The sequence below is a fragment of the Falco biarmicus genome, chromosome Z (genome assembly GCF_023638135.1).
Source record: "Falco biarmicus isolate bFalBia1 chromosome Z, bFalBia1.pri, whole genome shotgun sequence".
Lineage (NCBI taxonomy): Eukaryota > Metazoa > Chordata > Aves > Falconiformes > Falconidae > Falco > Falco biarmicus.
Window position 1 is genome coordinate 28,554,313 of NC_079311.1, and position 12,913 is coordinate 28,567,225.

The 12,913-nt window shown below is 44.2% G+C and overlaps 1 protein-coding gene across 1 annotated transcript in view; it reads left to right on the top strand.

The window, feature by feature from the left end:
• The first annotated feature begins 6,164 nt into the window (after positions 1–6,164).
• The window catches only part of ST8SIA4 (ST8 alpha-N-acetyl-neuraminide alpha-2,8-sialyltransferase 4), a 55,466-nt gene continuing 48,717 nt past the window's right edge, over positions 6,165–12,913 (top strand). The window contains exons 1-2 of the mRNA XM_056324470.1: positions 6,165–6,665; positions 11,191–11,322. Of these exons, the coding sequence (XP_056180445.1) occupies positions 6,553–6,665; positions 11,191–11,322 (245 nt within the window). The 5' untranslated portion in view covers positions 6,165–6,552. The remainder of the gene's footprint in view (positions 6,666–11,190; positions 11,323–12,913) is intronic.

Below are 12,913 nucleotides of genomic sequence, written 5' to 3' on the forward strand. Positions count from 1 at the left end.
ACTGAAACCTAACCCTAACCATAACCCCTAAACCTTACCCTAACCTGGAACACCTAGCCCCTAACACCTAACCCTAACACTCCAACCATAGGCCTAAACTCTAATGACTGTAACCATAATCTCAACAACTCTAAACCCTAACCGCAACCCTGACCTCCCGCCCCAACCTTAACTCCTAAGAGGAACCACTTTGGACTAAGGTTTCACTGCAGGCATGAGCAAGCACAAAAATTTGGACTAACCAAATGCTAACATACGGCCATGTCTTTCTTCACCTCCACTTCTGCAATATGGACAGCTCAATTAACATTGTAAGAAGGTGTCTGTAGTCCTTTTAAACTCTTAGTAATTTCCCATGACTCATAAGGAAAGTTTGGTGGTGCGGGACAGTAGGGAAGGTTTTCTTGATTAACCCCCAGCAGTCACAACTGGGAATACTTAAACCACTAGGCCTAGGTTCAGAGCCTGAAGGAAAAGATGCCTTATGAGGAAAGGAGTTGGAGGTTTGGTGAAATCAGAATGGAGTGCTTTCTGGAGCTGTCATCATTTATCTAGCTATGTTTTAATTGTGTTTGTGATTTACAGATCATTATATGGCAAAGATGGAAATATGGCTACAGATTTTCTTGACTTTCTTTCATTTCACCAAAAAGAAACTCTTAAGCAAAGAGCAGTACCCTAGCTGAACCATGCTTTGTCTTCTAGAATGATATATGCTTCAGATTTCGTAACAGAATTGTATCTGAACAGTGAACTTAGGTCCTGAACACAGGCTTAGGCATATTTAAGCAAGGGAGACATTGGTTTTATTCTCAAAGGAAGGACAAATCAAGACAAAAGGACAAATCGAGACACAACTGTGTGCATTTCTTACCTCAGCTTCTTCAGTAGGCCTGAGTTAGTCATGCTCCTTCATTCAAATAGTTTATTGTACCTTCTCTGAACCTTTTTCTCCCATTTCTTTTATCAGACAAGATACAGCCATTTCCCTCTCTTCCAATTCCCACCCCCTTAACCTCTTCATCCCCATCCTTCTTCTGCATCTACTTCCTCTTCTTTCTTTTGCTAGTTTCCCAGTGTTTTGTAATCCTTATTTCTGTTCCCTCATTCTTTCTTTTCATCCCAACTGGGAAAACTACCGGATGATTATTTTCCTTATGGGCAGACTGTCTTGAGCCTCACTGGGAAAGTATAGGAAATAGTGCAGCTCATCATTAGTAAATTTCACACATACAGCCTCTAGGAATGTGCTATCCATTTTGATGTAAAGCAGTGAGGTTTTAGCCTTCCTGAAAGACATACTAGCTGATAGCCATTTTGAATTAGCAGAAAAATTGCATATTTATGACCAACATCTATGGGTTTGCAATTTGCAAAATTTTTTGCATTGTATTATATTTGCAATAGCCCATGTCACAAAAGTAGGGAGGAGATCATGACAACTAACTATGTCTTCTTTTTCGTTGGCCGCTATATCTGCATGATCACTCTCCTTGAAATCTTAATGTAGTTTATTTTATATTTTACTACGATAAAAAAGTGTGCCTGGATCAGAGAAGACTGCAGTGCATTAAACACAACAGTGTGTGCTCCTAAATTAAACATTCTACCTTGCTGTTATGCTGCAACTTCATCTGGGGACCTCTGCACTGGATAAATACCTTACTGCTCAAAAGAACGTAAAACAGAGAATATGGCTTCATTGGGATTTAGTGCCAATGCTTTCTAAGGAATTGCTGTAGCATTTCTTCTAAAGAAAAAGTTGTTCCCTCCCTATCACACACACAAAGAAATGACTGAGAGACTCTGGTAAGCTTTTTGCAGCTGTCTCCACATTACTGATCTTGTGGTGGTTTTGCAAGGGGATTGCAAACACTAAGTCATCACTGCACATTAGTCACAAAAGGAAAGGGAATACGGATTATGACCAGTTTTTTGTGTCTCTGAACATGAAGTGAAATTTAAGCACCATCAACCCAAATCTTGAGTCCTATACAGTGGAACAACTATACAAAAATGCAGTTCATGGCATCATCTTTAATTCTGTTGCCTATAGAAAAGTTGTTACAGTATAAAGCTGATGCATTTGAAATGGTATTTGCAATACCAATAATGCTAAAAATGTAATACACGACTAAACTTTCATACATTTGCAAGTAAATTATATTTCAGAGGGCATTTTAACAAAAGTATGCAGGGATGATGATAAAGACAAGCATAGAAGATACTCAAAAGTTTGGCTGTAAGAGTATTCCTGCAAAGTATTAGTGTTCCATGCACATTAACATTAAGCAAACAATAGGGATGACAGGTGTCTCTGCTTGAGCCATTGCTGAAAATGTTCAAGGATATTTCTATCTGTATGAAAACAGAGGTAAGTAGCAATACTTAAAATTTCTCAAAGAATCATTCATTGTTTTAACAAGTGTTTCTTTTTTACAAAAAACTTTGAATAATTTATACTATGAAACACATTGCATAGGACTAAACCAGAGTTAAAAGTGTTAAGTAAATGCAAGAATAAAGCATCAGCTATGCCGGTTTCTGAAACAGAAGCACGTGCAAACACATGACCTTTCCACAATATTGAGTATTCTGTTAAATGTTATTATATAAGAATCTGAAAGCTCTAGTCGCTGTAATTTGAGCAGATTTACATTAAAATTAAATATAAAAAATAATTAGAAGGGAGCTGAAAATGTTATGTCATCCATCCTTCTACCTTGAGTTAAGAATCCAAAGATTTGTGTAACTTGGTCATAAAGACATCCACCCAGTAATGGAAACATTACTGCTTCCCCAGTCAATCTCTTCTAGTGTTTCTCTACTCTCAGTAATAATGACAGAATTCAGTCAGAATGTATTTATGGGCACCCACACACAACATGAAATATTCTTAATGCAAAAAGGACTTTATATGGTAATATGTTTTAACAAATGTAAATGTTTCAAGTTTCTAGCTACTTTCTGCAGCATGAAATGCAGCCTTTCAAGAACTCTTTGCCTTAGGAACTAATTAGCACTCTGAAATTTGAAACACTTAAATGTATGATTATTTTTATTATTCACATTTTTGCTCCTCCAGTAGTCTTCATGAAAGAAATTTTACTGTCATCACCAGCTGCCATGAAATAGGACTCACTGAACATATTTCTGGGTTCACAGAGCTAAACCATTCCTGTAATTCATATAAAATAAACCATATTATTTGATACAAACTCTATTCATTATTTAAATATCACTAGTTTGTATGAGAAAGAGGAAATAATTTCAAAGCATAATTTAGATAGCTTGTTAAGAGTTATGAAGTGCTGTTGATGACACATTAAAGAAAGGTAATTAAAGGAGCTGGTGAACTCCTATATGAATGTTTAAATTCTCTATACAGTAAACTCATTTTGTGTTATAATAAACTTTGTCATTTCAAATGATATGTACCCCCAGCTCAATTATGTTATATATATGCTACATACTATATGCATCTGCTTATTACTTGAGTATATCACAGAACTAGAGAGTAAGACTATTTTAGGAGGGGGAAACTCATTGGAACAGCTCTGAGAGAGGTTTTCCTCACTGTAGTCACAGCTGTAAGGCTATTTCTGAAATGCAGATCAGGGCTTATTTGAAAGAGCACTGAACAAGTTGGGAACTTGCCCTCCATCAACTTTTAAGCAGCTCTGGTGACTCCAGGACCCCGCTACACAGATAACCTCAGAGCTTAGAACAGCATGTGCAGAAGGTGACGACAGTGAATCACTGCAGGATCAAATCGATGGAGACGATAGGTGGTGGAGTTGCCAACAGCAGTCTTGAAGAACAGGTTAGGTGATACAGTCAGGTAAGTAAAGTGATAACCCAAATCCTGCCTTGTGACAGGGGATGCACTGGGTTACCTCTGAGGCACCATAGACCTCTCCTGACCCAGCAGTGTGTTTTCATGGCAGTAGAATGACAGGCATGAATTTTTAGGAAGATGGCAACAGATTATTAATGTGTGCTTTTGAGAATTGGTTTTTTTTCCATATTTTACTCAAGTGTAAACTGGCAGGTTTACATTTTAATAACTGAATAAAAGTTTTGGAGCCTTGATGGTTTAGAGCTTGTAGTTATAATATCAAATAGTTTCCTCAAGGGTGCGGGGAGCATCACAGAGCACATGCTTGAACTGCTGATGGTATTTAAAACCACACAGACATAAAAAACTCCCAAAAGTGTCTGCTTGCCTGGATGAGGCTGCTGTGGCTACTGGTACATAGGATCAGTTTGGAGTCAGGTTTTTTGGACCCTCTAGATGGTGGAGGTCTGTTTCAGTCAAGCTGGTTGCAAGTAGGCTAAGCACAGAGAGAAAAATGCACTTCTGGGCAAGGTGCCTCCCATGAGGTAGTCCCTGTGAAGCAGCAGGGGAGTTGGGTTTTAAGTTTCAGTGGGAAGGAAGCGCGGCACGAAGTGGGGAAGAAGATGAAGGCACACTGCTTTCTGAACATGCACATGACCTGGCACGAAACCAAAAGCTGCTGTGGCTAACTGATACTGCAAGCTGCCGTTGGTAGTTGTGGGTAGAACCCAGTAAAACCACCACTGAAGGTGGGTGAATTAGGGACCCTCTGCACACATTTTCAGTATCTGTTGCTGATGACCCCATCTAACTATAAAAATAATCTAATATACAAAAGTAGTATAATGTATTAAAAAAGAGTACTACAGATGTTCAACAGGTCTAACAAGAAGAGTGAAGGAATCCTAACTTTGAAACTGAACAAGTGATGCATTTTTTACAATGGTAATTAATAGGGTTTTGCATTGAACCCACCTTTGTTCTAGAAGAGACTGTCTGACATGAACGTACCAAGTGAAATCTGAAGTTCACGCTCACAGATGGAACAGGGTTTCCTCCTGTTCCTGCTGCTGCTGTTTAGAGGTCACTTTCTAAGACTAGGTTATCAGAGCCACAGCAGAGAAGAGCACAGAAATCACAGCTTGAGCTGGCGTGTCTGGAAGGAAACTGCGGTTTCCATTCCATTGAGGCTGAATTAAATCTTTCCTATTAAACAAAATTGAGTTTTAGGACATAACTGTTACCAGCCCTGATATTCTCCAGGATTTCTCTAACCTTTCTTCACTTTTAATGCCTATGAGGGAATACTTTCTCAGGAGAGAAGTACGGTAAGTATGAAGCTTATCTGCAAATTTGCCTGCACCTTGCCGTGAAAGCTCTGTACCACGCGGCTGTGGAGCCTGCCTACCAGAGCAAACAGACGCAGGGAAGGTTCTGTCACCCACACTGCATTTGTCACACACACCCTAGTCCCCGTGGGAGCAGAGCGCTGCCGGGAGCCCGAGCTGCTCCGCACCTGCGAACCGACGGGCTGCGGGCGGGTCGCGGTCACGCGGGGTCAGGGTCGCCCGGGACCTCCTGGTCACTCCGGAGGGGACAAAGCAACACTGCGCGAAGCGGGTACGGCACTGTGCGTTACACGTTGTAAAGTTTCTGTTTTGCTTTGGGCTTCGGAGTTCTCTTTGTGCATTTCGGAGAAATGGTCGCAGCAGAAGCAGGAAAGTACCGACCATGCTGTGACCGTGTCGACTGACGGAAGAGGCGGCGTGGCGCGGCGGGGGGCCACGGGGGGGTGGGGCCACCCCCCCAGCCGTGGGGGCAGCGGCCCTGCCCCCCTCCTTCCCCCCGCCAGCATTCTCCCGCAGCAGGTCTCCCGACGGTGCTCTGAGGCTGGGGGAAACCTGCCGTGCCCCTTCCAAGTTCCAACCGCCCACCGACGGGGCGGGGGGGATAATAAAAAAGACCCCGAATTAACCAAATCAACCAAATTAACCAAATCCTTCTCTTCCCAGGAAGGGAGCGCGCCGTTTCCCTTCAGTGGCAGCGCGCTCGCGGGCTTTCCCCCAGACTTTGTGACACCCGGCAGGCGCCGGGGTACAGCGCGCCCCCGGGGGAGAAGGCGCCCCCCCCGAACACAGAGGGGCAGAGGGGGCGCCCCCAGCCTGGGCCCGGCGAGTGCCCCTCGCGCGCTGCGCGCCCCCACGCCGCCGGCTCTGCGCGCTGCCGGCGGTCGCGGCCCGGCGCCAGGTGCCGCCCCCGCGCGGCGCCCATTGGCCGCGCGCCGCCCGCCACCGCCCCGCCGCGAGGAGGGAGGTGCCAGCGTCGCCCCTGGGCCGTCGGCACCGCCACGATCGCAACGGGGCTGCAGCGGGGCCGGGGCCGGAGCGGAGCAGCGGCGGCAGGAGCGCGGCGCGGCGCGGCTGGGCTCGGCGGGCGCGCAGCGGCGGCGCCACGGACTTGCTCCCCCGGCCGAGGGGCAGGGCCGCCGCCTGCGAACCGAGCGGGCAGGGGCGGACAGGGTGAAAGACGGACAAACTCAACGACAAACAACCCCCGGCGTCTGCACCCGCCTGACTTTTTTTTTTTTTTTTTAATTATTTCGAAAGAAGAAATTTACAGTGTTTTTGGCAATTTGTGCCGCGTGTGGAGTTGTTTTCTGCACACCCCTGACAAACAAAGGAAAAGGGGGAGGGGGACCGCGTTTCGCAGAAGACATGCGTTCCGTCAGGAAGAGGTGGACTGTGTGCACGATCAGTCTCCTCCTCATCTTTTACAAGACGAAAGAAATAGCGCGGACGGAGGAGCGCCAGGAGGCACCTCTCGCCGGGTAATTGCGGGGAGGCGCGCCGGGAGGGCTTCTCGGGGTGGGGGGGGGCGGGGAGCGGCGGGGCGGTGTCGCTGCTCGAGGTCTTCTCCGCAGCCCCACCCGGGTCTTCGAGCCCCCCAGGCCGTGACCCCGCTCCCCTGCGGTGCTATCGCGGCTTGGCGCTCTCGGTGCTCGGCGGGGGGAGGGGTACCGCTGCGGGACGGGTTACGCGCGGGTTTCGGCTGGCGAAGCTCCGCGGCTGCGGGCGTGGGGCGAGGGGGACGGGGGCGGGCGGGGGGGTGCCCGGGGACTGGGTCGCGGCCGGTGCTGCTACCCCCCAGCGCCGGCAGCGGGGCGGGCGGGGGAGGTTGGGCTGCCCGCGGGCGGCGGGATGGTGCGTGCTGCAGCCGGTTTCCTTCTTTAGGAGCCCGGGGGAGGCCGGCCCGCCCGGGGTGCGCTGCCGCTGGCAGCTCCAGAGAGCCCTGCCTCCGTCCTCGAAGTTTGCCCGAGAGCTGCCCTTAACTTCGGTGCGCCTCGGGGATCCGAGAGTGTGCAGGGCATCCCCCTTCGCTCCAAGGCTCCTCCGCTGGGAACTCTTGTCCCTCGGCTGCGACCTCCCGTTACGTATTTTCCCGCTCCTGCCGGTCTTCGGTTGGAAATAAAAGGCAGAAAGCCCCTTGCCCTTCTTCTGTTTGCACCTTAGCTTTCTCTTTCTTGCACATTGTGTTTGTATACGTGCATGCCTGTATGCCTTATTTTTCTCCCAACTTGCAACTATCCCGTGAAGGTGTTGGGTTTTCAGCCAAGCCTATTTCTCCTTGGAGGAGTGTAATGTTTTGTTTTCACAGGAGGGATGCATAAATTCCGTGGTGGCGTAGTGAAATCAGCAGAGTCTGGGAGAGGGCTCAAACTTTCTGTGCTTGTGCAGATTGACTGGGGGCAGAGGCGTTCACAGCAGTTTCTCGTCCTGTGGTGTAAGCCCTTGCCTTAATTTGAGGAGGAGGCATAAGGAGGCCGTAAGTGCCTGGAGGAAGCTGGGGCAGTTACAACCTACTTAGACCGCAGTCCCCAGAGTTCAAGGCAGAAGGGGCATCCCCTCTTCCCCTGGCAGCTGGGTGCCGCTGGGCAGCGGTGGCCTCTCTCCTGCCTGTCTGCATGTTTAATGATGTGGTGTTTGTTTCCCTTGGTATTAAAGATTTTCCCAACTTGCTGGTAACTCTCCCTCTTGTTCAGCCCTGGTGTAAGCCCAGTTTCTGCGAAGATGCTGTATGAGATGTACAGAAGTTTGCAATTTTTGGGTTGGAGGTGTGCAAAAATAAATGTGAAAACAGATGTGTGAGGGAGAGTCAGCATTAAGGATACCCATGTTTCTTATGTACTCCTTCCTGTCAGACTAGAGGTAGTTTCTAAAATGATTCGGAAGTTAGTCACTAGGTAGAGTCCATATATATTTGCAAAAAGAAAGCCCCCTCCAGCTTACGATACATTGTTTGACACTGTTTCAGAGGTGTTAAAATAAACTGATGATTTAATACTACATGAAGGAAAATAAGTGTATTTAGTAATAAATACTTATGTCCTTAATAACACTGTAAAATACAGCTGTGATGTATTTCTGCCAGGTCATTTAGTGATATCTCTACTTCTTTGGTATCAGTGAGACCTCTTGTGCAATATGGTGCTACTCACTTTGGCTGAGGATATTGGAATATTTTCTTTTTCCTGCCTGTCATCTCGTCCATTACTGTGTGAAGCAGTAATGAAAAAAAACAATGTGTACTACTAGTATCTGCTGTCACTATTCATGTTATGCTTGCCTTTCTCCTGGGCTCATGCCATTTGGTTATTTTTGACTGGCCATGTGAGCAAGCAAAGTCAGTTTTCCGTGGTTTACTTCCAGCAGTACCAGTAATATAGAACTGTGAACTTGCAAAGTGGCCCATTTTATGGCTGTTAGTGACACCGCAGGTAAATACCAGGCGTTCCAAAATGGAGTGTGTGCAGTTCTAAAGTATGTGATAAACCTTACATAGGCTGTGTTCTTATAACAAAGTTTGCTAGGACAGTAATTGCAAAAGCATGACCTTCTTTAGCTAGAGAGTAATGTCCTTTTAAAGGTTAAGCAAGTAATGAAACACACATGTGAAATGCAGTGTTTCTTAAACAGTGTTACTTTCTACTGATATGGAATATGCGTGAAGACAGTTATTTATACTTAATGAATTGTCTTCAGGAGAAGAGATGGTCTTACTAGCACCGCCTTGGTGACCAAACAGAGGAAGGTAATTCAGAGTGAGGCTTGACATTGTCAGCTACAAGTTGCTGTCACACTGTGGCAGTTGTTTCATTTACCTTGGATAGGATTTTCAGTGATTCTAGAAGATACAAAGTAGCCCATATCTATTTCACAGTTGGTTGCACAATGAAGAATTTTCTGGAGTAAATTTAGCTTTTTATGTCTTAGTTTATTTGATGTTACTTTAAGTGAAAATTAAATAAAACAATACCAATAAAGGGAAGAGGAGCATGTAAGTGAGCACGTCTGTGTTCATAACAGAACTTTAACACAAAGTGCCAAGGACTGTCTTTTTGCTCATGAGGACATGATTTAACATGTAGTGTTCCATCTCTGTACCTCGCTGCAGATGTAAATTGTGACCATGGAAGACAAGGACAATTCAAATGCTGCAGTGCTTTAGGTGTTGGCAACATATTTTGTTGCCAGGTTTTGTCAGCTGTGTCACTGTTAAATTGTCTACTGGATAATGTTTAACCTAGCATAAACTGGAGACATCTCTGAGTACTTTTAGGCTGAGTACTTTACCTGGATGTATTTTGGTAATTTTCCTTTAGATGCATACACTCACTCTATGCATCTAGAAAAGGTTTGCAGGAAAATGTGTAATACATAAATCTACAACCATCATGGAAAATTTGTAAGAATAAAACATTTTAAGATAGCAAAAAATATTAACTATATTCTGGTTATTGGATTTAGGGACTTAATGCAGCAAGCATCCTCCCGTGCCCTCACCTTAGTGTGATTTGGATAATTTGCATACAGGCGGTGCTCGATTGCTTGAGGTTGTAAGTTTTTCGGTAGGTGGCAGCCTTAGCTATTAGTCAGTGTGGAGTCGGTGCTGCAGTGTGTTGGGTGAGAAGGGATGAGGGAGGGAGAGCGTTGTTAGTAACGGTGGATTGTTTTTGATGAAGTGTATAATACTGGTGTATTAGTTACAGGGGCTTTTGCAATCATAGAGCTTTTTGCAAGTGACTACAGTTGCCAGTTTTGTTAATTTAGTGTAATCGGTGTCCCATTGCAGGTTAGTTTGAATTTAGTCTGCTATATGATTTACCAAATAATAATACTTACCATACATATATATATACACACACATGTACACAGCACTAAGGTTGCTGGAGCTCTTGCTAAGGGCTGGGATCCAATTGTTTTAAGAGCTTGCAGCCACAGGAAAACAAGCGAGTCCCTAGAACGCTTACAGTCTCACATCTTTTCCATTTTGTTGGTCGAATGACTAGTGGTCAAAAGTTCTGTTTGCAAGCTAAGTAAAGCTGTTGCTATTGGCAGTACTTCAGAGCATGCTTATTTAACAGATAAAGAGATTTCTATTTGTATGTACTCCTGGATACAAGACATGCAGCATGGTAGAATGTTACTATATCAACAATGTTGAAATAGTTATGATTAACAGCTATGTTTGAACGCAGCTGAACGTTTCTTTGGCACCTAAATGGAACATTATGGAAGATAATAAGAACATACAGAGATGAAACTAGATTTTAGACCTATCACCTTAAGTTGTGCTTGCAGTGTTATAGCTTCTCTGTCACATTTGTGTGACCCTGTTGGGTAATATCATTGTGACTGGTAACATTATGATACCTCATGAGATGTTCATTGGTCATCATTCACAGCATACTATATTTTTCTGTTTTTTAATGCTACCTTATCAAAACTTATGACTATGGTAAGATTGACAAGAAGGATAAGACAACTCGGGTTGTTCTGATATGTGCATACACAAGTTTCAGGAAGTCCTGAGCAAATTTCGTGTTCTGCGTGCTGTTAAAATATAGAATTCCTTTCATGAAAGTCCTGTGGTATCAATAGGAGGCAAAGGGAGTCTGTTGGGCCATTATGGTAGAACATGAGCAATTGCTGGGTGAGGGCTAGAAAGTTAACCCTTAATTCTTAGTTTAGTACTGGAAATTTGGAACATAGAAATGCAGAAACTGCCTTACAAACATACTGGAGTTTGAACCAGGTTCAGAATTTGCAGTTTATTATAATTTTTTGTATGGTTGTTTCATTAGAAATATAAACATATTTAAGCTTTTAAATGGTGTATTCAAGTATCACATATAGGTGTGCCATAGATTCCTCACGGGTACAGTTTATTTGCTTTGGCAAGCAGAGACGTTTGCTTCTTTTTCTTTACAATAAAAGGATATATCACTGGTACTTGTGATTTAAATTACTTACGTAGCCTTGATATAATTGTGTGTTTTCTATATTGCATTGCAGAGATGGTGAACTGAGTTTGAGTAGATCAATGATCAATAGCTCTGATAAGATAATTCGAAAGGGTGGCTCCTCAATCTTCCAGCATGCTGTAGAAGGTTGGAAAATCAATACTTCTTTGGTACTGGAAATAAGGTAAGTGTCTTAAATAAAAAGCATTTAATTTCATATTACCTACAATTATTTTCATTTTGTGTTGCCTATAATTCCTCTGGTCTGGAAAAGATTAATTTGATTTACAGTTGCAGGTGGGTGTTTTATAACTGTACGTATTTAGGGTTCAGTGTTAAATGCAACTAAATTACATTAGACTCCAAAGTCAAATCATCCTTCATCAGAATAAATAAAATACTTTCATCTGGCTGTGTCAGTCAGACCCAAGCAGTCAGTGTCTACAGTATGCAAGTCTACATTTGAGCTGGTTGCCTAGAACTCTCTTGCAGTCAGTGGTAAGAAACTGGCAGTTTTAGAACATGATTTTCTCTTGTCCTAAAGGTCTGAAATAGAACAGGTGGAAGTACCCTGAACATACCAATTTTTCTCCTTTAACTACAAAGGGAGCTCAGGCAGACAGCTTAGATGTAGGACTCGAGAGCTAGGATGTCAGGTGCTGCATATCCAACCCTCTCTGTGGCTGGTCCAAGTCGCAAGGTCAGACACTGACAATACCCTTATCTTACGCAGTTTTCTTTCCTGAAGTCAGAGGGGCCAAAAAGAACCTTAGGCTCATGTTGAGGGGGAAAACACAGCAGTAGAGTTAAAATGAGTGATAGTTCTAATGTGTTTTAGTAGTTACTGTGGGTCTACTCGCCTTGGGGCCTGAGAGAGGAGGAAGTAGAATCTTCTTAGTGTGTTGTAATGTCATCGTATCTTCCCTGTCTTGATCAGGAGGGTGGCCAGTGGGAGATGTGTGTGGACTGTGGGCTGGCAGTGTGGAGGGCTTAGGAGTGTCACATTCTGTGAAAAATGATAGAAAATAACTGGTTTTAGGAGCGATTGCATAGCAGAGCAGACTATTTTCTGAATTTTAAGATTTTGAATAAGGATTTGATTTAAATCAAATGTGGTTTCTATGTCATTTCCCTTTCTACTTTTTTCCTTTTATTAAAGGACAGCTTACAAAACCCTGGAACAGGCAATGTTTCCATGTATGAAAGCATGTCCTCTCTGAATGAGGAACCTTAGGGTTGTTTTTTTTAAATGACTGCTGGGTTATATCCCCAATTCTAAAATATGCAGAAGGTACGAGTAGCTCAGAAATGGTACAGAGCTGTAGTAAAGGATTGGTCTTCTGGAAGTCTTGTGCTATGATGGCTGTAGCACAGCCCTGCTGCAAAAGCCAAGCAACAGTGTCAGGGATGGAAAGCGTGGCAGGGTTTGGGCAGGCAGCAAATTAATACTCTGAAGCCTCTATCTGTATCTCAGCTGCCTGGCAAACGCTCTGTGGAGTCCCCACTTCCTGACTGCCTGGACTAAGGGACCCTTGGGCACTTGGCTGCTCCCCAGGTGCCTGGGTTTCCTGCTGGCGAAGACCTGGTGATCACCCTAAAATGCAGCTGAGGTGCACTTCTGGAATGGAGTTTCTTCCAGGACCAGCTATTCACATGCAGTCTGTTTGACCAGTATGGTTCTTCCGTAAAGGCTAAGTTCTGCTCCAAGTTACTCTAGGAAAGATAAGCAGATTTTTCTTTCTCAGTAACAGTATTTAAAATGTGTATGCATATAA